Source organism: Conger conger, chromosome 8, assembly GCF_963514075.1.
Source record: "Conger conger chromosome 8, fConCon1.1, whole genome shotgun sequence".
NCBI classification, from domain to species: Eukaryota; Metazoa; Chordata; class Actinopteri; order Anguilliformes; family Congridae; genus Conger; species Conger conger.
Window position 1 is genome coordinate 41,087,709 of NC_083767.1, and position 26,722 is coordinate 41,114,430.

At 49.0% G+C, this 26,722-nt stretch overlaps 1 protein-coding gene across 2 annotated transcripts in view; it reads left to right on the plus strand.

The window, feature by feature from the left end:
• wash1 (WAS protein family homolog 1) overlaps positions 1–24,891 on the plus strand; it is a 40,654-nt gene extending 15,763 nt beyond the window's left edge. The window contains exons 3-12 of one of the 2 annotated variants that reach the window (XM_061251430.1): positions 5,299–5,410; positions 6,664–6,810; positions 13,879–14,015; positions 16,795–16,930; positions 17,887–17,901; positions 19,070–19,277; positions 19,677–19,853; positions 20,778–20,936; positions 22,637–22,705; positions 23,029–24,891. In XM_061251430.1, coding sequence (XP_061107414.1) covers positions 5,299–5,410; positions 6,664–6,810; positions 13,879–14,015; positions 16,795–16,930; positions 17,887–17,901; positions 19,070–19,277; positions 19,677–19,853; positions 20,778–20,936; positions 22,637–22,705; positions 23,029–23,177 — 1,309 coding nt within the window. In that variant the 3' untranslated portion in view covers positions 23,178–24,891. The remainder of the gene's footprint in view (positions 1–5,298; positions 5,411–6,663; positions 6,811–13,878; positions 14,016–16,794; positions 16,931–17,886; positions 17,902–19,069; positions 19,278–19,676; positions 19,854–20,777; positions 20,937–22,636; positions 22,706–23,028) is intronic. The other variant, XM_061251431.1, reaches the window with a different exon arrangement.
• The last annotated feature ends 1,831 nt before the right edge of the window (positions 24,892–26,722 follow it).

Sequence of the window (26,722 nt, forward strand, 5' to 3'; positions counted from 1 at the left end):
GTCCCAGAATGCCGCCAGCTCTGCGGGCAGCTGCTGGTTGACCACGACCGCACCCAGAATGTGGCAGGATCCTTGGGAAGCTATGGGAAGACGACCACCTCCTTCGCCAGTTGCCCCTCGTGCTCTGGGTCCAGATGTATGCTGGGACTTTGAGTTCCTGTAAGGGTATGGTCAGTGTTTTCACTAGTTGCTCCCCATGGCTGTTAGATCAACCTGGTTTAGATCGACCTACATTCAGCCTTGAGTTGAACTATGAAATACGGGAGAAGCTTCTCACTGTCTCCATGATGAGAATATTTTATAATACCCATACCGGTCGCTAACATGTCTAGTCATCTTAGGAGATGAACCTTCAAAGGGTGGAGAATTTAATATTTTAACAAAGGTGCAGTCGCACTGTCTCTCCCTGTCTGTCACTCTCGCTTTTTTCTTTTGTTTTTCACATATTCTGTCTCTCTCCATGTAACACGCACACACACACACACACAAACTCTCTCTCCCTCAGAACTAGGCCTCTGTGGGTTACATAAGAGCACACAGGAGAGAGTCTGAGGCTGACTTCTTCAAACAGGAAGTTGCTCAGAGGCAGCTCCCTGACATTCTGCAGCGTCAACAACCCCCCCCCCCCCCATTCTACAAACCTCCCAGCTGTTCCTCCAGCCCCCCCCCCCCCCCCCCCCCAGAGCCTAAGTCTCCAAAGATCCCTGCCCCCAGCTCCCGCCGCCCGGCCCGTGTAATCATGGCTGGGCAGCGTGGGGAAGGACGCGGCCCGCGGGAACCTTTCACAGCGGGGTCTGTGGATTGCCGCTCGCCGCTCGGGCGCCGAGGGAGTGGCAGGCCAGGGAGAAAGAGCTAGAGAGAGGAGGACCCTGGCTACGCGTGCCCCTCACGGAGGAAACTTCACACAGCGAGCGGCCAGTGATCCCTCGCCTCCTCGGCCTCTGGGCAGATCTGAAGCTCCTCTCCACGGCTCCACGCCCCGCGAGGACACTCCAGCCTCACAGGGAGCGGGGATAAAAGAGCCCTTTTCCCCCCAACTGGTGTCACAGAATAAGTGCTTTTCCTCAGTTTGCTTCTTACATAAGACTCTCCTCTTCAGCTCCTCTGATCTCCCCTTACAATAGGCTTACAGAAGCAACAGACTCAGTGAGTTAAAATAGCTCAAAGGCTGCGAGAGACATATTCATGTCAGAATTATGTTAATTGCTACTGGCTATTTTATTTTTAATTGCACTGATGGGAGTAATTTGTTATGACGCCGATTCAGTGAGATGTTTGTGCTGATACTTCATGGTGTGGTTGCATCATTTTTTGATATTGATAACTCTGTTGAAGTTTCAGGGTGCGTCACGTTTGCTTGTATATCTTTTAGAAAATTTTGTTCTTTTAAAAACCTGCATACTAAAACCCTCAGAAGTTGCTGTAGGCTCGTTCTGGGAGCTCTAGGCGGCCATTTTGTGGCTGATTGAAGTGTTTTAGACTCAGCATTGCTGCTCTGATGGCTGACCGCAGCAGTGGAGATCAGGATCCTCTTCAGCTCATCAGCGGAGTCTCTTACCTCAGGCAGAAAGGATGAACCTCGGGAGGGCCAATCACGGGCGGAGGTAATGCGGCAGCTGATGACCTCATTTAACGCGGCTCGCTACACAGACTCTGCTGGACGTCCGTGCACACGCCTCACTACCGCCATCGTACCGCCAAGTCTGGGCTCTCTCTGAGGCTCCCCCACCACGTTCCGTTCGCCATAGCGACGCCCCTTACGAGCGCAGAGGAACCCTTCCAGAAACGGCATCTTCTTTATCCCGCTCTGTGAAACATTTATTTTGCCGTTTCATTTATTTATCTTGCTCTCTTTCCGCTGTACTGGAAAATGGCTTTGGTCTCTGCCTGAAGGAAGGGCAGTTAAACAGGCTGAGTTGTCGATTTCTCGTTGTGCTTGCTCTGTATTGAATTCCCTCGGCGACTTAGTCCCGGTAATTCTTCCAGTTAATTTCTTTTGTCCACCTGCTCTTGCTGTACTTTGTCTGCTTATGGCTTTTAGCCATTTGTATTTTCTGTCTGACAAAAGCAGACTACTAAGACTAATGCTGCCATTATAGTGCTGTAACTAACTTCAAGAAGTCGGCTAACGGCAAATACAATCCTCTGTACTGGAAACAACATCAATTCCTGTGTCAAAAGTACAGAGTTAGCTGGATAACTGAGGATAAATGCAGAACCCTCCCAAATCTGGAACTTGGACTGAAGTAAAAAGTAATGTTCCAGGTTTTACTCAGTGCAGTTATCCAGCTAACTCAGTAATCCTGCTTTGTGGGTTTTACTCAGTGCAGTTATCCAGCTAACTCAGTAATCCTGCTTTGTGGGTTTTACTCAGTGGAGTTATCCTGCTAACTCCGTAACCCTGCTTTGTGGGTTTTACTCAGTGCAGTTACCCAGCTAACTCAGTCACCCTGCTTTATGGGTTTTACTCAGTGCAGTTATCCAGCTAAGTCAGCAACCCTGCTTTGTGACCCCTCCTCACTCTCCCCTGCATAGCCCAGGGGACATGTTGTGTTGGCTGAGTGCTGCAGTTTATCGATGAGGTTCTTGCCGGGTTGCTTCATTTAAGGAATGTCTTGAATCTTCCCAGCGGGTGGAAGCTGCAATTGCTGCTTCAGCCAATCAGGGCACTGTGCCATGTTAATCAGCCAATCAGAGCACAGTTCCATGTTAATCAGCCAATCATAGTACACTGCCGTTTTAATCAGAGCCCTCTCTTGTGCTAATCAATGTAAGCACTTTCCAATTACCTTGCTAATCGCATTTAATTCCTAAGCACAGGCTGCATATTGCATATTGAGTCTATGGCATACTGGAAACAATTAGTTTACTTTCAGATGGCAAGGTTCCCATAAAAAGTGCTGTGGCAGGGCTAAGTTGTCCGAGAACATTTAACACTTTGTGAGACTAGCACAGTACTGTGGTTTGTGCAGGGGGCGTCCTACTGTGATAATAATGGAATCACATTGCACAACATCTCCATAGTATCCCGTATGCTAAACATGCCATAGAGACCGAGGGCATCTTAAGACTCCTGAGATGCTGGGAGTGAGGGGTCACACTGGTGTCACAAGGTAGTCACATGCCTTCCTCCACCAACACAGCCCAAACGCACACTGCAGGCAAACGCTCGGAGGAAAATGAGCTCCCCAAATTCATACCAGGCTTTTAGCAGAGCCCGCATTCACAAACAGACAGAGAGAGATAGAGCCAGCATGCTTCTAAACGCTTATTATCCGCCCTGAATATTATTTCAGACGGGTAAATGAGTATGTGAGAGAATAAATACCAGAAGGAAATTACAGATTCTAATCCCGCAGCTGCAGTAGCAGTCGCGGGGGCTTAAAAAGCCATCCAGGCGGTTTCCATGGCGACGGCTGGAGCGATCGCAGACATCTTTTTGCGGCCCCGAAAAACAGAGGTGGGGAATCAGTGACAGGGGGTGACGGAGCCAGAGAGATTGAAAGATTGACTGAAAAGGTTGAAAGAAGATTGAGAGCGAGAGAGCTTTGCCTGAAAATATTGGCTGTCTGGTTTTCAGCCTCACAGTTGTTAATTTGGGTCTGTATATAGAGGTAGAAGGAAAGTTTTAAGAAATTAGATTTTTTGCCAAAGTTTGCTCTCTTTTGGTTTCTTTCACCTGCACCCGAGCTCACCCAGGAAAGACAGGATGTAGCATTGGTGCAAAACTCAACAGGGGTGAGGTTGCCGTAGCAATCGCTCTGCTAACGTGCTAACGTGCTAATTTTTACCAATTGCTTTCAACATTCTGCGATGAGAATGTGGTTGCCCTCCCTCTCACCCTGCCCACGCTTGGCTCAGGGGCTAAGACGTGTGGACGCTGGCCCCAGCATGTACGCCAAGCTTCAGGTTAATGTCCATTAACAACATTCTTCAATCGCGAAACGTTACAGGAAGACATTTGTTTCGGGCCTGGAAGTGAGCCTTGCGCCTGTCGCTAATGACGATCTGGACAAAGCGCTGGTCTAATCTGCCCGCCGCAGAGCAGGGGAGAGGGGCAGAGACGCCCGGAACAACCGGCAAGAGATTCATCAAACGGGATTATAACGTTGTACAGCTCAGAGGCCAAGCAAGGCTCAGAGTCACAGGCCTCATCTGCCTGTGTGTGCCCTGGAAAAAACAAGAAATAAGTCTCTCTATCTCAAGTATTTTAGTCTTATATTGAGAATTGTTTGCTAAATAAGACATTACATTATTACATTATTGCCATTTGGCAGATGCTCTTATCCAGAGACTAAGCAGGAGACAATCCTCCCCTAGAGCAATGCAGGGTTAAGGGCCTTGCTCAAGGGCCCAACGGCTGTGCGGATGTTATTGCGTCTACACCGGGATTAGAAGACAAAAGTATTGCCAATGATATTAGACAGTTTGACTAGTTACAAGAGTAAGTTTCGCAAACGTAACTTAAAAAAAGTAATATTTTCTACTTGAGAGAAAAAAACAAAGTCTGAATTTGAGAAATCTTTTTCTGCAATGTGTCACCTTGTGTGAATCTCAGCCTTCAATCCAAAGGCGGTTCAGATCCACCTGGATTGAAGATGAGATGCTGTTACCAGTGGGTCGCCTGGAGCTATAGGGAGGTTTACTGGAACCAGGTCTTCACAGAGAGGGGAAGGTTGTGAGTCACCATCCTGCTTCTGGAAACATCCGTCCAGCATTCCTTCCCCCTCGACATCAGGACACGCCCCGGCTGATCTCAGGAGTGCAGTAATGAACCGACCGGGCACCATGAACCGCCCCAAACAAAGGACAGCTTGGTTCCACGAGGAAGCACTCTGATTGGTCGTTCTCCGACATCCCCGAAGATCATACAGTTTGCTGCCGGTTCCAGTAAATCCAGGTTCAGAAAGTAAAAATCCACCCTAGAATTTTGTTCCAGTCGCCTGTATTTGCTCATTAGCGCAGTTCTTCAGCCTGGAGGTAGAACTAATTACTGAGTTCATGGGTGGAAGAAACGCGCAGTAGGACCTTTAGACCTCTGGCCTGTTCCCACACGACTCCAGCCTCAGCCGCTGTGTGACTGTGCTGGAGTATGAAGCAGGGGAAGCAGTAATTGAGAGTGTTTATCATGTGGCCCACGTGAGGTTTAAAACTGCAGATTTAGCTCCGGCTCACCGGTGCTCACGGTGTGCGATATCAGCGAGAGGGGGGCCGGGTGTGTGGGAGTGTGTGTGTGTGTGTGATGTCGGCGGGATTCGGGGTGTTTCGACTCAGCTCTTCTCCCCGTTCCCCCTGCAGGGTGTCTCAGAGCGTGGAGAAGAACAGGGCGCACCTGCAGGCGGTGAGCCAGCGGATCAGGCTGGCCCAGGCCCGCGTGCACAACATCAAGGGCAGCAAGAAGGCCACCAAGGTGAGGGGCGGAGCCACGGCCAGCCAAGCCCTCTCGGCCTATCCCGCGAGGGTTCCCCCCGTCGCTTAGCAACAGGGCCCTTGGCACCTTCATTCAGGCAACACACACGGCTACACACATGCACGTACAGACATGCACACATAGTATGGACTCAAAATGCATGCATGCACGCACGCACGCACACACAGACACACACTCCCACACACGCACAGCCCATTACACCCCTGATGGGCCCTCTCCATCGTGTAGTGCCATCGGCGATGTGTATCTCAGGGAGGGGGAATGGAACACTCAGCCCCCCCCCCCGGCGCATGCCAGCCGCAAACACCTAACGACCCTCTCTCGCTTTTCTCTCATCCCCCCATCCTCCTCTCCTCTCTTCCCCTCTCCCCTCCTCCCCTCTGCTCTCCTCCCCCCCTCTGCTCTCCTCCCCTTTCCTCTCCTCCTCCTCCCCTCTGTTCTCCTCTCCTCTCCTCCTCTTCCTCCCCTCTCCTTTCCTCTTCCTCTCCTCCTCTCTTCCTCCTCTCCTTCTCCTCCCCTCTCCTCCTTCCTTCCTCTCCTCCTCTCATGTTTTAATGGAGACCCTGTCTCTACAGCAGCTTCTAAACACCGGTCTCCTTCCCCATTTTACAAGAGCACTGTTCACTGTTCATCTCCAGCACACTGACACAATCCACCCCTCCCCTCCCCTTCCAAGAGGCCCAGGGATTCTTCACAGGAAGAAATCACAATGTCTGCGGACAGGTGGCCAGTGAGATAAGGCCCCGGCTACAAAAACATTCATTCTCACTTTTCCCCCGACCACGTCCATTTCACTTTCAATAGAATGCTCTTCATCTTTCTGCAGATGTATATTTATTTTACGTTTGTTCTGTATGATGTATATACAGCTGCACACAATGGACTGCACACAGGACACAATGCAGAATAATTGAGTTATTCCTGTGGGACAGGGCTCAGTCAATACGAATTTGGAAATGGTATTTGTATTAGAGTAATAGAGTATATTATCATATTCTATTGATGTTAAAAGGGGCAACTCAGTCACAGAGGGGATATGCTTTGTTAATTTGTCTGTTCCAGTGTTGCTCGACTGAGATGATAATCTCCATGGACGTTCGCACGACATAGACTGTGGTTGTTGTCCTTGGCAAAAAAAAAAAAAAGAGATAAACTTTAGATAAACTGGCAGATGGAATGCTGGGTCCAGCCCACCCTAAACATGTCTGCCTCTCCTCTGTCTGTGGTCACAGGTGTTCTCCAGTGCCAAGTACCCCGCCCCAGACCGCCTGCAGGACTACGCCTCCATCTTCTCCGGTGCGTCGGACCCCTCCGCTCAGAAACGCCCCCGCTACAAGGTGCAGAGCAAGCACCGGCCCCTGGATGACAAGGCACTACAGGTAAACGGGTTATGCAAACGATACCTTCACAGCTGGGGATCGGCATGTTCATTTATTCTTGGGGATCATTTCGTGAAATATCACATATGGATGAGAGTTTACATACAGTATCAAAAAATAGCGTATAAGTGAAAACACAGTATCTCCGTAGTTCACAGTCCCATCAATCATATCTTGGTGTCTTCCAAGCGAATGCTCCTAAAATGGGAGCAGTGTTGAGCCCTGGATCAGATAAACTGACAGTCACAGAGTGGACACACCAGCCCCCACTAGCCCCCACACACCCGCCCTTGTCCCTTCTGTCTCTCTGTGCCGCCAATCCGATGAGAACAGCTGGAAGCCTGAACCGTCTTCCCGAGAAAGCAGCTGAATGTATGCTGTGGTTTATTCAAACGCTTTTTGAGACTTTTTCAGCTTCATCGGACAGCATAGTGAGGAGTGACCGGGAGAACGGGCAGGGAGAGAGAGATGAGGAAGTTTGCGTGGCATAGATATGAAGCGCCGGCATCACATGTGAATGGCGCCCTACAGGTTACAGCGCAAAACACCGGGTGTCATCACCCTTTTAATCTGATCATTTGTTCCTTTAGTGTGGAGGGAGAGGGGCAGGCTGGGGGGGTTCTGGGTCGTGTCTGACCCCTCCTCCCGGACGTAGGGCTGGGAGACCAGGCCTGGTTGTTATGCGAGAGCCCTTCCTGTGGACTGTGGCCCTTTCCCCTGAGGAATCGTCACAGTCCTGAGGCTGCAGAGCGTGTGCGTTCACTCCACCGTGGAGCCTGGGCTGTTCTCTACTGCCACCTGCTGGCTGCTGGCTCACACCGCAGCCATTACATCACATCACATTACAGTTCGTTTTCTGATGCCTTTATCCAAAGCGGCTTACAGTTGATTTGACTAAGCTGGGGCCAATCCCCCCAGGAGCAATGCGGGGTTAAGGGCCTCGCTCATGGGCCCAACGGCTGCACTGGCTTCACCGGGCACCTTAACCACCAGACAGGCAGCCCTCATCTCAGACTGAAGGCTTGGGGCTGCTTTCTGTACTCCATCAAGCAGCGTTCAGAATGGGCTTAGTTACCCCTATTCTGAGCTGATCCAGGATCTGTACCTGTGGGGGGAATATATCCGCATAGGAATATACTTTGTGTTTTTTCAAAGGAGCTCAGAACTGTTTTGTAGAACTGACATAAGCGGTTAGTTCTAAATTCATTGGAACGAAAAACCTGGCGTGACGGAATTATAAAAATATTTTATTAAAACCATTAGGGATATATTACTGCCAAAATAAACGTCAACGTCAACGTGGGCGCTAAACAAAATGAGTTGTTTTCCTTAAAACCACCTAGTATGAAGCCCATAAACAGTGTTTATATGAAAAAAACGAAGATATACGATAAATATCATTATAAATATCACACCTGCGACAACATGTTCCTTTGTTTGTTTTGTCATCATCATATTTGACAGCCAGCAGCCTTACAGCAGTGTCTAGGAATCTATGTATCTGTCTTAAAGGGGCCCTTAGGCTGCAGGATTGTGCGCACTGCAGTGAAGGTGGAACGATCTCCCTCACCGAGAAGTGGGCGAGTTCCGGAGCCTCTTTCCCGCAGTTTCCGGGGAAACGGAGTATAACACCCAGATCCTCCTTTAACAATAATGGCCCCCAAATTCATGCAGCCTCCCAGAGACGTGACAATAACCTTCATGTCTTCACAACAGGATGAGAGCGCATATGATAACGTCGCTTACAAAAGGACGAGGGGGGGGGGCCGCCCCCCGTCAGTAATGGAAGCCGAGACATTCGTGAGAGACTTCCCGCCATTAGCGCCCGCGCGGCGACTCGTTAGCGGCTGCCGCGGCCCGCTGTCACCCGCGCGGGGAAATGAAGCCGTCAGGCGGGGTGCTTAGCCACGTCCAGCGCACGCAGCGAGCCGCGGGGCCCGCGTCTGACAGCAGCGCGGCGTAACAGATGGAGCTGGAGCCAAGGCCTCATCAGTGCTGCTACACGCACACTCACACACACTCACTCACACACACTCACTCACGCACACTCACACACACTCACACACACTCACTCACACACACTCACTCACGCACACTCACACACACTCACTCACACACACTCACTCACGCACACTCACACACACTCACACACACTCACTCACACACACTCACTCACACTCACTCACACACACTCACTCACACACACTCACACACACTCACTCACACACACTCACTCACACACACTCACTCACGCACACTCACTCACGCACACTCACACTCACACACACTCACTCACACACGCACACTCACTCACACACACTCACACACACTCACTCACACACGCACACTCACACACACTCACTCACACACACTCACACACACTCACTCACACACACACACTCACTCACACACACTCACACACACTCACTCACACACGCACACTCACACACACTCACTCACACACACTCACTCACGCACACTCACACACACTCACTCACACACACTCACGCACACTCACACACACTCACACTCATACACACATACTCCCACACCTCACACTCACACACACTCACACACACACTCACTCACACACACTCACGCACACTCACTCACGCTCACACTCATACACACATACTCCCACACCTCACACACACTCACACTCATACACGCACACACACACCTCACACTCACACACACTCCCTCACACTCACACACACACTCATACACGCACACACCTCACACTCACACACTCTCACACACACACGCACACGCACACACACACTCACACACACTCATACACGCACACACACCTCACACACTCACACACACTCACTCACACACACACATACACACACACACACACACACACTCTCACACGCACACACACAGACACACACTTTGTAGCCCCATCCTCATCAGTGGCTGTACTGCTCTGAGTGGGGGGTGTGGTGGGGGCTCATGGTGTAACTCCCTGAGCGAATGTCTGTCCATTATCTCTCCTCATGAGGCCGCCATGTTTTACCCAGAGTCCCCCTCTCACTGACCCCGGCCTGACTGACATCGTCTCCCAGAGGCTCAAGGCACTCTCAACCCTTGAAGAGTAGGATTTTTTGTAGATAGTTTTCTGTTCTGAAAATCCATTGCTTTCAGTGACCAGTCGTGATTGCGACATCCGCATTATAACGCTCAGTTAAGAACGTCCTAATTGCATTTTTGTGATCTCACACCTTAGAGGGTTAAGGTAATGAGTCCTCACTTGTGGGAAACAGCTGGCGGCACACCCTGATTGGGACACTGGTGATGTTTTCAGCCTGTGAGGGCAGACGTGTTAGCCTAAAGGTAGAATACACACACATTCACGCACACACACATACACATACACACACACTCACACGTACACACACACACTCACACACACACACACACATACACATACACACACACACTCACACACACACACGTACACACACACTCACAGGTACACACACACTCACACGTACACACAGCACACGCACACACATGTACACATACACGTACACACACACTCACATGTACACACTCCCACACACACATTCACGCACACAGCACGCACACACATGCACACACACACACACACACACACACACGTACTCACCCCCACACACACATTCACACGCACAGCACGCGAAAAACAGATAGACTTTGTGCTCGAAGGGTAAATCAATTATTTTACATTACCAGCTCTTAAAATTCTATATTGAATTGCTTATGAAGTCTTGTATATATTAGGGAGAGTGGATGGAAAAGTCTGGGACATATTTAAAAGAGAGAATCAAACCACTTGGCAATTCAGAGTGGGATGGAGGGGGAGGAGGCTGTTATCAGACTGTGTTTTGAGTGCAGTGTCTAGAGATGTAAAGCAACCACAAGTCACAGGTGTGGGGAAGAAAGCACTGGAGGGGACATTCTGTTCCGAGTGTGCCAGATTGTGCGGTCTTGAGCTTACGAAGATAACTAGCACTGCATGTGCAATGCTGGTCTGTTGTTGTTGCTGTTTTTAAGCGTTTCTGTGTTGTCGTTGTGCTGTTGGCAGTGGCCAAGAAGAAAACAACGGCAATGCAAAACATGTGCCTTTATCGTGAAATGAAATACAATTACCATGAATTGTGCTGTAAAAACAAAGTTGACTTGATTTCGTAGTTTACATTATTAGACTTTGCTTATTTAGCACTGGTGGTTGTTAAACCAAGTGTAAATTAAGGGAATGTTGTAAATAAAATGGAGTATAGTTGTTGTATAACAACCAAGTTGTAAATGTTATCATCGTCACAGCAAAATACATAAACTCTTTTTTTTCTTAAAAATATAGAAAATATTGTATCACAATGTGGGAATATCATCATATGGGGAGATTAATAATACCTTAGGCTAAAGTCGGATTACCTCCATGGATGTGGACATTTATCACCCTTCCTGCTCTTAAGGACCCTGTTCTGAAATAGGTTTGGTAGTTACTGATTTAAATGTGATGTATAGTAAAGCCAGTTGTATTAGTAGGTGACCAGTTCAGGTCTGTTGGCCAGTATATGTATCCAGCAGCACGTACGGCCCTCGGTAGTTTACCAAAGTTATTTGAACAAAACTGCAGCACAAGATAACCTGAGAGTTTCTCCAGTGGCATCAAATTCATCTGCTACAGGACGCGGAGTTATGAATATTAATCGTCAGCCGGGGCAGCTAACCGTTAACGTCCCGATATGTGGAGCAATTGGATTAGTGGAGCAATTAATGATATAATATAATTAATGTAAGTAATACGAGCAGTCAACTGCACAGACAGTCCCAAAGTTTCAAAAGGGCATGAGCTTCTACCCCCACACACACGCACACACACGCACACACACACCCAACGTCACACTGCCTGTTTTTCTTTTTTCTTTCTTTTTTTAAGATTGCCGACTCACTGTTTTTGTCAGGGGATTAGCGCGGCCTAGAAAAGAGCTTGTTCTGAAGTTAGCACGACGGACTCCTCGTCCCCAGCTCCTGGTCTGACGGCCTCTGAGTGGGGGAGAATCGATAAAGGGCCGAATGGGCCAGGGTTAGGGTTAGGGCCTGACAGACGTGGGACTGTGAGGATCTCACCTGCCTGGCTCAACCGTTCGTCCTGCCTGTTAAAAATGCTGTCACGGTCCATCTAGGGTCAAAGGGTTCACTTGATTATGGCATGGTAAAGCATAACATAACATGGTCATGCTTAACATCTCTGTCGAGGTCGAGGAAGGGTTTTAAAACGGTCAGCACTTCAACAACACTCCACAAACCAACCAATCACATCCCGTTTGTGTCGGCTGCTTAATTTCCCCACCAATCAGCTCTTCCATTTGCCAACTCTCACAATCAACCTGGAACATAGTTTTCTATTAAAAATTTGACAAATATTATTACACAAACTACAGATAGAACAGGCCCCTCGCAGTGCTAAGTAATTAAAAGTGTCTGAATGATCACACTTTAAGGGGAATTCATTAATTCACTGCAGAATGAAATGATACCGCACAGATTCCATGCCAAGTTCGTCCCAGTATTTGAAATTTTAACGAGCCGTGAGATCAGGCAAACGGCAGTGAAGACATGCCCAACAACAGTGTCTGGATACCGTGCGAAAGACTCATTACTGCCAACATACCAAAGGAGGCTAAAGGTCGCCTGAAATCGGCTAATTAACCTTTTTTTGGAGCTCAAGCTGACAAGCAGTGGAGGATTTTATTTAATTAATTTTAAAAATTAAAATTTTTTTAAATATATAACACAAGTACAGAAAACTGCACTAAACAAGAGTGATATGCTGTGATTTGTTGCTGTCCTCATGCGTGTTATGGGAGTGGTAGACTAATAATGATCCCATTATGATTACAGGGTCTAAACACACATTGGAAACATTAAAAAAGGGCTTCTCAAAGGCTTTGTATAATGTGCATGTATAACGTACAATGCAGCACGGGATATGGATTTCACATTCACATTCAACATAACATATGATGAGAACAGGACATTCAATCCACTATTCCGCACTGTCTGTGTGGAATTTTCCTTTTGCTCCTGATTATATCTGGGCACAAGCTTCCGTCAGTGAAATAAATGCTTGTATTATTTCTGCGTTTCAGCTTATGAACAGCGTCTGTGTACAGGAAGCTTAATAAACCTGCTCTTAACCCTTAAACGGTGAATTTCAGACTTTCAGGTCTTCTGTGGAACACGCTGCGCTTGTTAATTTTGCGGTCAGCGCGCAGGTGAAAGATAAGACACTGATTGGTTGGCCTCTTATACTCATTAGATTTGATTGGTTTACTTCGAGGCATTTTCATTTTTTACTTGGACAAGTTCACTGCACATCTCACATCACTGTTGAGGATTTACAATGAGGAACACGTGGAGGAGCTGAAGGCTACAGCTGGGAAGGACTGCTCTTAAGACTGGATTAACTGCTTTGTTACTCGGGGGATGCACGTATATTTCACCCGCAGTTGACACGCTGTATCATAGAAACTCACGGTGTGGAAATGTGCAATTTGCAAAAGTATATTCAGGAACACCTCACTCATGGATGCAGCGTTGTGCCAGATCTCTGTAATCTCTTTGCCATTTTTCAGATTGAAATATGCTCTATTGGTTTTCCAAAAAAACCTTTCCAAACATGAATTGAGAAATGATTTAAACAACATTACTGCCATTTATCACTCTTTTGTGCATATTTATTTATTTTAAAAGTGCCATTTCTCTCTGTCTCTCAATTCAATTTCTTTGTACTTTATTGGCATGACAACCATATATTGGACCTGCCAAAGTGTATGCAGTCAAACACAGAAAAGTTTCAGCGACAGAAGGATTTTTAAAGAGCTGAAAATGTGGGCGTAAGTCTGTGGCTTCGTTTAAGACGAAATGTTCTCAGCAGCGAGCAGGTCAGTCTTTCCGGGGATTTGAGGTGTTTTTGATTCCGAGATGTTTTTGAAGCAGCCACCCTGCTGTGTGCTCATAATGCGAAAAGAGCTCTCACAAAATGGCGTCTCTCTGTCTCTCTGCCGCCTGCAGGAGAAGCTGATGTACTTCCCAGTGTGCGTGAACACCACCAAACGCACCGAGGATGAGGGAGAGGAGGGACTGGGGAGCCTGCCCAGGAACGTGAGCTCTGTGAGCTCCCTACTGCTGTTCAACACCACCGAGAACCTGTGAGTTTCTCTCTGTGAGCTCCCTACTGCTGTTCAACACCACCGAGAACCTGTGAGTTTCTCACTGTGAGCTCCCTACTGCTGTTCAACACCACCGAGAACCTGTGAGTTTCTCTCTGTGAGCTCCCTACTGCTGTTCAACACCACCGAGAACCTGTGAGTCTCTCACTGTGAGCTCCCTATTACTGTTCAACACCACGAGAACCTGTGAGTTTCTCTCTGTGAGCTCCCTACTGCTGTTCAACACCACCGTTCAATACCAGTGTCAGCCAGCCACCCAGGGCCCTCTCTCTCACAGAGACACTCCTCACAGGGCTCTCTCTCTCACAGAGACGCTCAGAGACGCTCCTCACAGAGCCCTCTCTCTCACAGAGACACTCCTCACAGGGCCCTCTCTCTCACAGAGACGCTCCTCACAGGGCCCTCTCTCTCACAGAGACACTCCTCACAGAGCCCGCTCTCTCACAGAGACGCTCCTCACAGGGCCCTCTCTCTCACAGAGACGCTCCTCACAGGGCTCTCTCTCACAGAGACGCTCCTCACAGGACCCTCTCTCTCAGAGACACTCCTCACAGGGCCCTCTCTCTCACAGAGACGCTCAGAGCAGCTCCTCACAGGGCCCTCTCTCACAGAGATGCTCCTCACAGGGCCCTCTCTCTCACAAAGCAGCTCCTCACAGGGCCCTCTCTCTCACAGAGACGCTCCTCACAGGACCCTCTCTCTCACAGAGACACTCCTCACAGGGCCCTCTCTCTCACAGAGACGCTCCTCACAGGGCCCTCTCTCACAGAGACGCTCCTCACAGGACCCTCTCTCTCACAGAGACGCTCCTCACAGGGCCCTCTCTCACAGAGACGCTCCTCACAGGACCCTCTCTCTCACAGAGATGCTCCTCACAGGGCCCCCTCTCTCACAGAGACACTCCTCACAGGGCCCTCTCTCTCACAGAGACGCTCCTCACAGGGCCCTCTCTCACAGAGACGCTCCTCACAGGGCCCTCTCTCACAGAGACGCTCCTCACAGGACCCTCTCTCTCACAGAGACGCTCCTCACAGGGCCCTCTCTCACAGAGACGCTCCTCACAGGACCCTCTCTCTCACAGAGATGCTCCTCACAGGGCCCCCTCTCTCACAGAGACGCTCCTCACAGGGCCCTCTCTCTCACAGAGACGCTCTTCACAGGGCCCTCTCTCTCACAGAGACGCTCCTCACAGGGCCCTCTCTCTCACAGAGACGCTCTTCACAGGGCCCTCTCTCTCACAGAGACGCTCTTCACAGGGCCCTCTCTCTCACAGAGCAGCTCCTCACAGGGCCCTCTCTCTCGCAGAGCAGCTCTTCACAGGGCCCTCTGTCTCACAGAGATGCTCAGAGACGCTCTTCACAGGGCCCTCTCTCTCAGAGACACTCCTCACAGGGCCCTCTCTCTCACAGAGATGCTCAGAGCAGCTTTGCTGGGTTACCGGCGCGCAGCGCAGCAGGCAGACAGAGAGGCAGCGGGGCTGGCGGGGTGTTGCGTTGGCAGGCCCGGGCTGGCAGAAACCCCCACGCTATGGCCACTGAAAGCCTGCGCTGGCTCCAGGGCCTGTGCCGTGCACACAGCTGCTGTCTGTAAAGCATCCATAAATCACTGATACAGACCTGGCCCCATCTCAGCCCAGCCCTGCTATCATCCCCCCACAGAGTATCACCACATTAATGACTTTTTAATTCATTTATTTACTTTTTCCTGCCAATTCCTTAATTCCCGCTGCTGTAATGTTGATTCTGGTCACTGTGGGGAGTTTTTGGACTGAACTCTTGAAGTGGCTGTAAACTGAAAGGCTGGAGGCTGGAGTCCAGGGCTGTGCCATGGTGCTGTGCCCAGTGGCAGACCCCTTCACCTGGGCTGCTTGTGTCCTTATCCCGCCCTGTCAATGGAGAGGTTTTAAACACGTACTGCATATGTCACCATGGATACCTCTCTGTGTTGAAGGATCATGTTTGAACGCCAGTAAAATATCATCAGATCTGGCCCTCAAATCCAACCCTGGTTTTCTTTTCCCCCTGGGTAATTAACAGAACAATCAGTTGTTAGCCCGGCTGTCTTCACACCTGACTCTCAGGTAAAGGGATGGTGGAAAGCCAGCAGTTCTCAGCCATTGAGGGCAGTAATTTGATGATTGAGCAGCTGATAGGAAGGTTGGTGGTTCAAGCACCAGCACGGACACAATAATATCCGCACAGCTGTTGGGCCCTTGAGCAAGGCCCTTAACCCCACATTGCTCCGGGGGGATTGTCCCCTGCTTAGTCTAATCAACTGTAAGTTGCCTCAGTAGTGCAATAATCCCTGGCCTAAACCTTATGAGCTGGGTTACAGCATTTCTTTGGCTAAAGGAAATGGACCGTTGAAGCATTAAAACATTGAAAATGAGCTCATTAGCTAACTCTGGCACATTTACATTGATGTGGAACCTGAAAATGTTGATTAATGTGCACCGTCCCTAGTAAAAAAGTAAAAGAATAAATAAATGAAATAAAACAGTAAGGCGTTATTGAGGGCTCAGGCAGTAAGAGCAGTCGTCTGGCAGTCGGAGGGTTGCCGGTTCGAAGTGTCCCTGCGCAAGACACCCAACCCCCAAATGCTCCTGACAAGCTGATCGGGGCCCTGCATGGCAGCCAATCACCGTCGGTGTGTGAGTGTGTGTATGAATGGGTGAATGGAGAAGCATCGATTGGACAGCGCTTTGGATAAAGGCGCTATATAAATGCCTGCCATTTACCATTTATTTGGCGGCTCACAGGTATAAGAAGTACGTGTTCCTGGACCCGCTGGCGGGCGCCGTGACCAAGACGCACCAGACGCTGGAGACGGAGAAGGAGGAGAAGCCCTTCGACGCCCCACTGTCCATCACCAAGCGGGAGCAGCTGGAGAGACAGGTACGCCACGGCGGGGGGGGTTACAGGGCATCGCAGGACCGCGCGCGCCTCTCGACCGCGCCCTTAGCGTGTCAGGAGAGGTGTCACACCACGTCCGTGCGTCTGGGGGGGGAAACGCGCGATTCGAAGCACGCTGGCCTGCTGTTCCACACACATAGGCAGGACCTAGTGCGAGCCAGTGACGGTTTTTACCAGATTGCGCAACTTTGTAGTCAGAAATAAACCTGAAGAACCGCATCCTGCAACTTTGAGGAGTTTTTGAAGCGTCTTCTGGGAAAAGAAGAAGCCCAAAGTTGCGTTTTATAAGGAGACTTGGCAACAGTAACCCAGCATTAATGAGGAGGAAGGCATGGAGTCGGCTATTCTCGGAGCTGCCGGCCTCCGGGTGCAGTTTCGGAGTGCTGGGGGATCTCGCTAACTTTGCTAACTACCGTTAGTAGTTTGGAATTTATCGTATATACTGAGAGAACACATCGTACATACCTATAATATTACATATTGTCTTTTTCTTGGCTTGTACTACATCCATTCCATAATGCAAAATGATTAATTGGCAGCCTCTTCTCTGTGTACGACAAGGGATTTTTTTTTCCTGTTTTATTTAAATATATTTCATCATTAAAAGTTACACATATCTGAGTCCCTTCATCCCAGAGCAAATATGGGCAGTATTAATAGTGTGTTTGCTGAGCTCCATCTGAAAGCCCCAGTAGTCGTGGCTGTATTATCTCCTTATTCTCTCCTCCGTCCAGGAACAGCCTGTTCTTATGGGCTAAATGAAAACCGTATATTCAGGCACGCACCGGCGTCGCGTCACTGCGGAGGGCGCTGAAATAAAGAGGCTGAATTATTCAGGGAAAACGCGCTGTGCCATACTTTTATGACCCGCTTTAAGCATTTAAAAGTGTTGCTGAGAGAGCGCCCCGGCTGAATATTTATTTTGCGTTTTATTGCAGCATCTCCTCTGGTTGGTAAGTGCACCCTTCGGCGTGTAAATGTAACTTACGGAGTGCCGTAGAAGCTGAATCAGGTCTTTACGGGTGCGGTTGGTGAATTCTGGATAACTGTGCACCTTGTGGTTTTTAATGCCCTGCAAAAACCAACAATAAGTCTCTCTCAACAAGTATTTAGACTTCTATTTGTCTTAAAGTCTTATTTCTGTTACTTATTCACTACTTCGTTGCTAAATAAGACAAAAATATTGCACAGTTTGGCTCCTTTCAAGATTTGCCAGTGGGTTAATAAAATGTCACTTGTCAAGCAAACAGTACCTTCAAAAGGTAATATTTTCTACTTGATGGAAAAAATGACTCATTACTAGACTAAAGCACTTTTTAAGAGAGCCTTTTTTTGCAGTGTACCAATTGCTCACTCAGTTTATTCCATCTCACTCACCCTCTCACACACTCACTCACTCATACACTCACCCTCTCTCTCACTCACTCACTCACTCACTCACCCTTTCACTCACTCACTCACTCACTCACTCACACACTCACTCACTCACTCACTCACTCACTCACTCACTCACTCACTCACCCTCTCACTCACTCAATCACACTCTCACTCACTCATACACTCACACACTCAATCACACTCTCACTCACTCACACTCACCCTCTCACACACTCACTCACTCACACACACACACACACTCACTCACTCACCCTCTCACTCACTCACTCACTCACTCACTCACTCACTCACTCACTCACTCAATCACACTCACTCACTCACTCACCCTCTCACTCACTCAATCACTCACTCACTCACCCTCTCACTCACCCTCTCACTCACTCACCCTCTCACTCACCCTCTCACTCACTCACTCACCCTCTCACTCACTCACTCACCCTCTCACTCACTCACTCACTCACTCACTCACCCTCTCACTCACTCACTCACTCATATACTCACACACTCACTCACACACTCACTCACTCACTCACTCACTCACTCACTCACTCTCACACTCACTCTGACTCTCTCTCTCTCGCTCTCACTCACTAACTCATACTGTCACTCACACGCTCACTCACACACTCAATCACTCTCACACTCACTCACACACTCACTCTCACACTCACTCTGACTCTCTCTCTCGCTCTCGCTCGCTCACTCTCTCACTCTCTCACTCAGACGGCGGAGAACTACTTCTACGTGCCGGACCTGGGCCAGGTGCCGGAGATCGACGTGCCGTCGTACCTGCCGGACCTCCCGGGCATTGCGGATGACCTGATGTACAGTGCAGACCTGGGCCCGGGGTTCGCCCCGTCCGTGCCCTGCAGCTCCGCTATACCCGAACTGCCCTCGTTCGGCACCGAGCCAGAGGAGCCCAACGGACCGGGTGAGCCCGTCGCCCCGGGTTACGGGCCTCGCCACGCTTCATCCAGTCCGAGTGCTAGCATGCGCGTTTCTGCTACTTTTTTAATACTAATTTCATTTCTGAAACGTCAATCAAACATCACATTCAGGTAATGCCATTGTCGGGGACTTTACTGTTTTGCAATTCGAATGTCTGAGTGTTTTTCAATATGAATGAGATTCACGTGTGAGTGGTTATTGTTTATATCTTCAATGTATTTCTATGTGAAGCGGAAAAAACAATTTCCACCTGGTTAATAGTCTAAAGTAGATTAGAAATGATCAAACGTGCTGAACAGTTCTGTTCGGTGTGTGTTTCTCTTATGTGCAGTTTGCCACCCGCCGGGTTAGCAGTTAGCACGTTAGCATGTTTGTTTTCCAGGTTCGCGCTTCAGCACCGGAGCTCCGCCCCCGCCCCCTCCTCCTCCCCCGCCGCCCGAGTCGCCGCACCTGAACTCCGCCCCCCCGCCTGGGGCACCCCCGGCCCCTCCCCCGCCTCCACCCCCTCCCCCTGCCCCGCCCACCGGGGGCGGCGACCTCAACGGCCAAACTCCCTCAGGTGAGAACGACGACACTGATCTGTGCGTCTGGCAGGAAAACACTGGAATCAACATGCCCTGGCTTGGTGTTGGACACACCCAGACGGGGCCACCGAGTGTTCAGTTACTGTGGGCCAATTACAGAGTTACCAGATGTCACGAGACAAACAAGTGCTTTCAGAGAGGCAGGGTCGGATCAGATCCCGGGTTTAAGTAGTGTTAGCAGCTGAGAGAGCAGGTTTCTACATCTAATCCTCTGTGTGTAGAGGACTTACCGCAGAGCCCAGAGAAAAGGACCCACTCCGCTGCTAACCTGTTTGCTCACAGTAACTGTTTCCCCAAAGCCAGACTTGAGCTTCATCCCAAAAGCGCGCGTATCACCTTTTGTATTGTCGTTGAACTGTTTTTTGGATTTACTTGCCTAGCTGACATCATATCACATACATCATCGAGTGCTGAAATTACCATTACATGCCCAGTTGCCTACAGTAACATTACAGTACTGTTCATTAGTGCGTCATTACAAGACACTTACAATGTGAGTTAATGTGAGGATTTTGCGGCGTGATTTGTTTTTTGGCAACAACAGCAGTGTCCAAACTATGTAATGGCACTAGGCTAGAGCTAGGCTAGGCTATAGCGAAGAGTGCCTTCATTTCAAATCCTGTGTAGGATACACTACTGTTAGATATACTTTATTGAACCCCATGGGGTAATATGTGCTCTGCATTTAACCCATCCTAGTTACTTAGGAGCAGAGTGCAGCCACAGTGCAGCGCCCGGAGACCAACTCCAGTTCTGAGGCCAGTGCCTTGGCCAAGAGCAGTGGCAGGAGTAACACATAACCTGACATGAATGTCTGAGTTCCATGTGAAAGATGCTACTGTCACCCTGGCGGTATTCTGGTTAGCTCAGGGTCTTCCTGCTGACCTTTGACCACCCAGGCGCGGTGCAGGGGGCTCCGTCGGAGGTGGTGCAGCCATCTGACGGCAGGGCCAGCCTGCTGGAGTCCATCCGCATGGCGGGCGGCATCGGGAAGGCCAAACTGCGCAACGTCAAGGAGCGGAAGATGGAGAAGAAGAAACAGAAGGAGCAGGAGCAGGGTGAGGTCTACGTCTGCATCGAAACGTCTCTCTCACCTGTCCATTAAACAGAGTGCCTTTAGCAGGGTGAGGTCTACGTCTGTGTCGAAGCATCCATCTGGCCTGTCCAGTGCCTTTTTCTGAGCCATGTGTGCTCAACCGTCTCTTATTTCGGGCTAGTCCCTGCCCAAAGTTATCCGGGTAATGCGTCTCGTATGCTCTATATCTGCCCTCCCTCTACACCAGCGGTTCTTAAGCTACGGGTCAGGACCCAAATTGGGGTGCAGGAGGGGGGTCCTGGAATGAGTCTAGACTAAGCTAGTATGCGTGTTTGATGGCTCCTGGATAGGTGATAGATTTCTAATTTGGGTCCTGACATTAAAATGTTTAAGGACCAGTGAGAACACGGTCAGCTCCATATTCCTAACACTGAATGGTCTGTCTCTCCCGCCTTGTCAGCATAGAGCCTGAACGTACTGAATGTATTTATCCACAATTAAGGCAATTACGAAGTCGGCATAGCACAATTAATGTGGCCCTGCATGCCATTATGTCTCTGCTGTTCTTCTCAGCATGATAACTCTCTATTGGATGGATTTTCCTGGTAAAGCCCAGCTTTACCTGGACTGCATCAGCGATATGAAACGCATGACCTTCATACATCTTGAAAGTTACTTCTGACTAGACTCCTAATCAGTGTCTGCGTGTGTTTAGCTATGCGATGCAGCTGGTCCTGGCAGGAAGTAGATTCTTCCTTTGTTTAGACCTTATTAATTCGGCAGGTACAATAGACCCAACATGCTGATGCATCGCTGGGAACTAAATAGCACCGCGCATTTTTAACCTTTAAAGATCATGAATGTCAGCCTCATTAAACTATGCCCTTTTGTGTCTATTTGCCATTTGCAGCAAAATCCATATCTGGCCGTATTAATGGTTCTGGGAATTTATGCGGAAATATATTTTTTTAAAAAGATAATAAATTAAGATTTGATTATTCAAAGGGTGTTGTGGCAACGCTGAATAACCCATTCAGAGATGGTATTGGAGAACTCAAGGCCATGTTTATAAATACTTAATTGAAATGGTGCATCGTGACATTTCTAAACCTCCGCAGATTGCTTTGCGGATTGCTGTTGAATCCTTCAGGAATGCCTGAATAGCATTGTGGTTTTTTGTTATGCTTTTCCTAATCATGAAAGTATGTAGACAAATATCATCCTGTACGGGCTGGGGGCAGCAATAATTTTAGTGAGGGATATCGCCTTTTATTTAGTCTTTTACTCTTTAGCCGTACCTGATAGAGTAATAAACATCCAAACTTCAGAAGCCATGTGGAAATCTTTAACTCATTAACAACAAGGTGCTCATTTTAAAGGTTAAAAATGCGCAGTGCCATTGCTTCTGTGTGATCATGTGATGTGTTTCTGTCAATCACGATAGCTCCAAGGCCTTGCTGCTGATTGGCCGTATTACCAACCCAGCAGTACAGTTGTAATATTTTGTGGCCTCTGAAATTTGGATGTTTACTACTGCATCCGGTGTAATTAAAGAGACATTTGCAGAGAAAGACAACGTACCACAAGACTGTTATTGCATTCAGTAATTATCACAGTAGTGTAATGCCCAGGCCTACCCACCCAGCCTGCGCTAACTCTGATCACTCTCCACTCGTTTCTCTTCCTCTCTCTCCTCCCTCATTCCTTCTCTTCATCCGGCAGTTATAGCCACCGCCAGCGGAGGGGACTTCATGTCGGACCTGTTTAACAAGCTGGCCATGCGCAGGAAAGGTAGGCCTGTCTCCTCATGTCTGCCCTTATCCGCACTGTCTCACACATACATGCACATAGATCCCACAGCGGGGCAAGGGAATGGGGTGTATTGGGTGGTACTGCTAGAACACTTACCTTTGATCTGACTACTGGGTAGAATTACCCGTTGGCTTTGTACGAGACCAGTTTTGAAGGCAGGGAATTTGACTTATGTGAAAGTTTCTGATTTGAAATATGCCCTGAAGGTGAATGTGTAAATGTGTAAAGTGAGTGTTCGAGGTGGGGGTTAGAGCCCGGTATTCCGGTCCTCTGAGCGGCGGTGTCGTTCGGTATTCCGACAGGAATCTCCGGAAAGGGCCCGGTCCCGGGCGAGGCAGCCGACAGCCCGGCGAGTTCGGGCGGGGCCTTCGCCAGGATGTCGGACGTCATCCCGCCCCTCCCCGTCCCCGGCCAGCCAACCGCAGAGGACGAGGAAGACTGGGAGGCATAGCCCTCAGACCCGTCCTCCAATAAGAAGAGCTCGGGGGAGGGGCCAAGTTCCCTGCCTGGGAGTGGGCGGGGTTTCTTGATTCAGTCAACGACTGGGGGATCTTTGTCCAAGACAAATAGAAAAGATCCCCCCCTCCCCAAGACTAATAACATTAAGGCGTTTACTAGCGTTGAAAACAGGCAAGGAATTCTGAAGTCTGGTGTCGAACATTTCCTTTTTTTGCCCGTCTCTTTTGGTTTTGTCAGTGTATGCTTTTTTTTAAGGTTGGCTGGTTGAGCGAAGCATCATGGTAGATGTGTGGCCTGCTCTTGAGACTGGACATGTGAAATACTGATTACTCTGCACTCGCTCTCATCCTCTCATCCCTCCTCATCTATAGAAACTCCTGCGCTAGCGTTAGCTTGAAATGGAATATTTTTAGTCTTGCCTCCCTGAAAGTAACATGGCTTTTCCTCTGTCGCACACTCCAGCTTTTCCTGTGACCAGAAAACAGGGTAATGAACCACCTTCTGTGGCCTTCCTGGACAGAAGCCAATTTGGCTTTCAGTGGCGTTCGCCGTAGAAACCACCTGAGGCTCCGATTCGATCTCTTTTTTTTTTTTGCACTCACCCCTAGCCTCTTCCGCTGCACTTCAGCGGACGGGTAGGCGGCTCCTTCGCGGGTAGGGAGAGGCCGAAGACCGGAGGAAAAGCGAAACATCACAAACGGACCCCCATCGCCAGATGGCCAAGGAGCGGTGCTCCGAGACTGGAATTATCAGCTTAATCCTGGCCCCTCGTTCCCGGATCTGTGGATCTGTGGATTTGTAGGCGTTTATTTATAGTGGTCGTCCGGGACAGGGGGGGCCTGTGATGGATACGCACTGATGCTGTGTGCCTCCCGTGACTGCGTCATTATGTCCGGTGTGTCCCCCCCCACCTGCCCGTCCAGGCTGCGTAGAAAGGCGCAAGCGCCTCCCTGTGTTGCTGTAAAATATGTCCCCCCCTCCCAAATGTTCATATGCATATGTGTTGTTGGGTTCCACTTCAGCCTGGATGAGCTTTTTCAGAAATGCGTGTAAAAATTCTGCGTCTGGTTTGTCTGTTGAGATACAGGGTGGATATGTGAATTGTGTGTGTGTGTGTGTGTGTGTGTGTGTGCGCGCGCGCATGTATGGGGATATATACCTCCCAAACTGACATCAGTTTTTTTTTTCTCTCTAATGTTTAAAAGAAATCTGTCAGTGGAGATTTTGCTAATTAAAAAAATGAAATGATCTAAACGATATTACCGTTTGCTGCATAGCAGTGCAGGAGCAAGGTGGGGAAATATGTCCAATTCCCAAAGCGCAAAGGACAGATGGGCAAATTTGTACGACTGCGGTGACGTACATTGCAAAGTCAACATTCAGCGTTTACCAGGAAAATGTCCTGTGCTTTCATTTATGATGATAGAAGATAATAAAAGTTCAATAAAAACTATCAATATAATGAGTAAACTGTATAAAACCACAGAATCTCATAAAAACATTGGAATAATGAACTGGGCGGAATGGATATCAAAATGGTGTTTGAAAACGTTTGAAAATCGCTCACTGAAATCTGCTCTTTCTTGGGTTTCATGACCACATTTATAAACTTTATATGAAGTGATTACTCTTCGCAGACAATATCTTGCAGGTTTATTATCTTAATCCGAGTCCCCCAGCGCAATAAAATGTGTGTTTTCAAGTCAGCCAAGAACCATTTCCTTTGTTCCCATGTTTACTGAAGTCTCTCAATAAAAGGGCAGTTAAATATCTCCATTTATTTCAACAGCCAATAGATAGACATTCTTTTGCCATTTCCTGACAGCAATTAACAGAAAAGGCAGAGCCAGGTTGCCGTAATCTTGTTTCCAATAACTGCAGTGTACAAAATGGCTGTCTGGGATGACTCATGCGTTAGTTCCATTTTCTGTCACAGTCAGGCTCCTTAATGTCCTAATGGTTTAACTCTTCGCTCAATCTGGTCCGTTTTAAAGATTGAAGAGAGTGTTTGACTTTGAGAGCCAAAGTTTAAAAAAAGATCCTGTCTAACTGGCCTGTTTAACAGAACCGAACATGGTTTGCTTGCAGCGAAAACAAATGCCCATTCATTGCCTGTGAAACCAGCGGTTCAATGGCTGACCCTGAGCTCTGTGTGTTTCTCTTCCTCTTTGAGCGTGGTGTCACAGCAGTTTGAAGCTTTAGTCCTTTTCAGCAATGTATATGCTGAAGCCTGAGCCAAGCTGACTACAAGCCAGAGAAAATGTAACTGAAAGATCCAAATGAGCTGAAAGACCCAAATGAACCAAAGTGTAGTGTAGGAACCAAAGGGCCATCAACAGCACCCATAGGTCTCCCCCTTCTAGAATATTCCCTTCTGTTCCACCTATGCTCACTCGCCGTAGCATCATCCAACGGGATGGTTCTTGCCCAACGGAGCTGATCCTTCCCCTCCTCACCCTGCGGAGCTGATCTGGGTACAGTCAGAGCCCCCCCTTGCCCTCCTCTCCTCGCCCTGCGGAGCTGATCTGGGTACAGTCAGAGCCCCCCCTTCCCCTCCTCTCCTCGCCCTGCGGAGCTGATCTGGGTACAGTCAGAGCCCCCCCTTGCCCTCCTCTCCTCGCCCTGCGGAGCTGATCTGGGTACAGTCAGAGCCCCCCCTTGCCCTCCTCTCCTCGCCCTGCGGAGCTGATCTGGGTACAGTCAGAGCCCCCCCTTGCCCTCCTCTCCTCGCCCTGCGGAGCTGATCTGGGTACAGTCAGAGCCCCCCCTTCCCCTCCTCTCCTCGCCCTGCGGAGCTGATCTGGGTACAGTCAGAGCTCTGCAGAGGCAACATCTCCCAGAAGAAGTAGACAGAGAGGGACACTGAGGCCGCGTTAGCACGTTAACATTCTGCCGGCACGATGGGTCTCTGGAGAAGCGATCGGCGTGGCAGGGTATGTCAGCTCATGGCCAGGTACTCCACCGCCAATTTAGGGGCTAGGCTTCAGTCCAGCACCATTCACCACTTCACCGCTTTGCCGAACCATCCGCTCAACTCGTATGGGGATCATGTAATTCCATGGGTTCTCCATGTATGGAAAACGAGTCTTACCAGCTAGTGAACACACGCTATCCCACTACAGTTTAATCCCACTAGAAATCACGTAGTGGGTCTACGTATTTAAGATGGGGACCTTGGTCCAGATTAAAAGATGCTAGTTTTATACTTGTGATGGATGCTTAAAAGCTGTGTGATGTTAGAAATGGGTATAAGCAGTTGCAAATAATTGTTCCATATACATTTACAGACTTTATGCTCAAATCCATGGAAACTTCAAATCCATTTCTGCTGGTGGCTAGGGGCAGTAGTGTAGCATAATTGTTTGGGAGCTGTAAATCTGATGAGGTTGTAGGTTGAATACCCTTGAGCAAGGTCATTGCCCCAGATTTCTTCAGTGAAATATTTCCATCAACATAAATGGATCGTTAGCAAAGGAATGTGGGCTGTGTAAGTTTCTCTGGACAAGCAAGTCAGCTGAAATGTGAAACATCTATGAA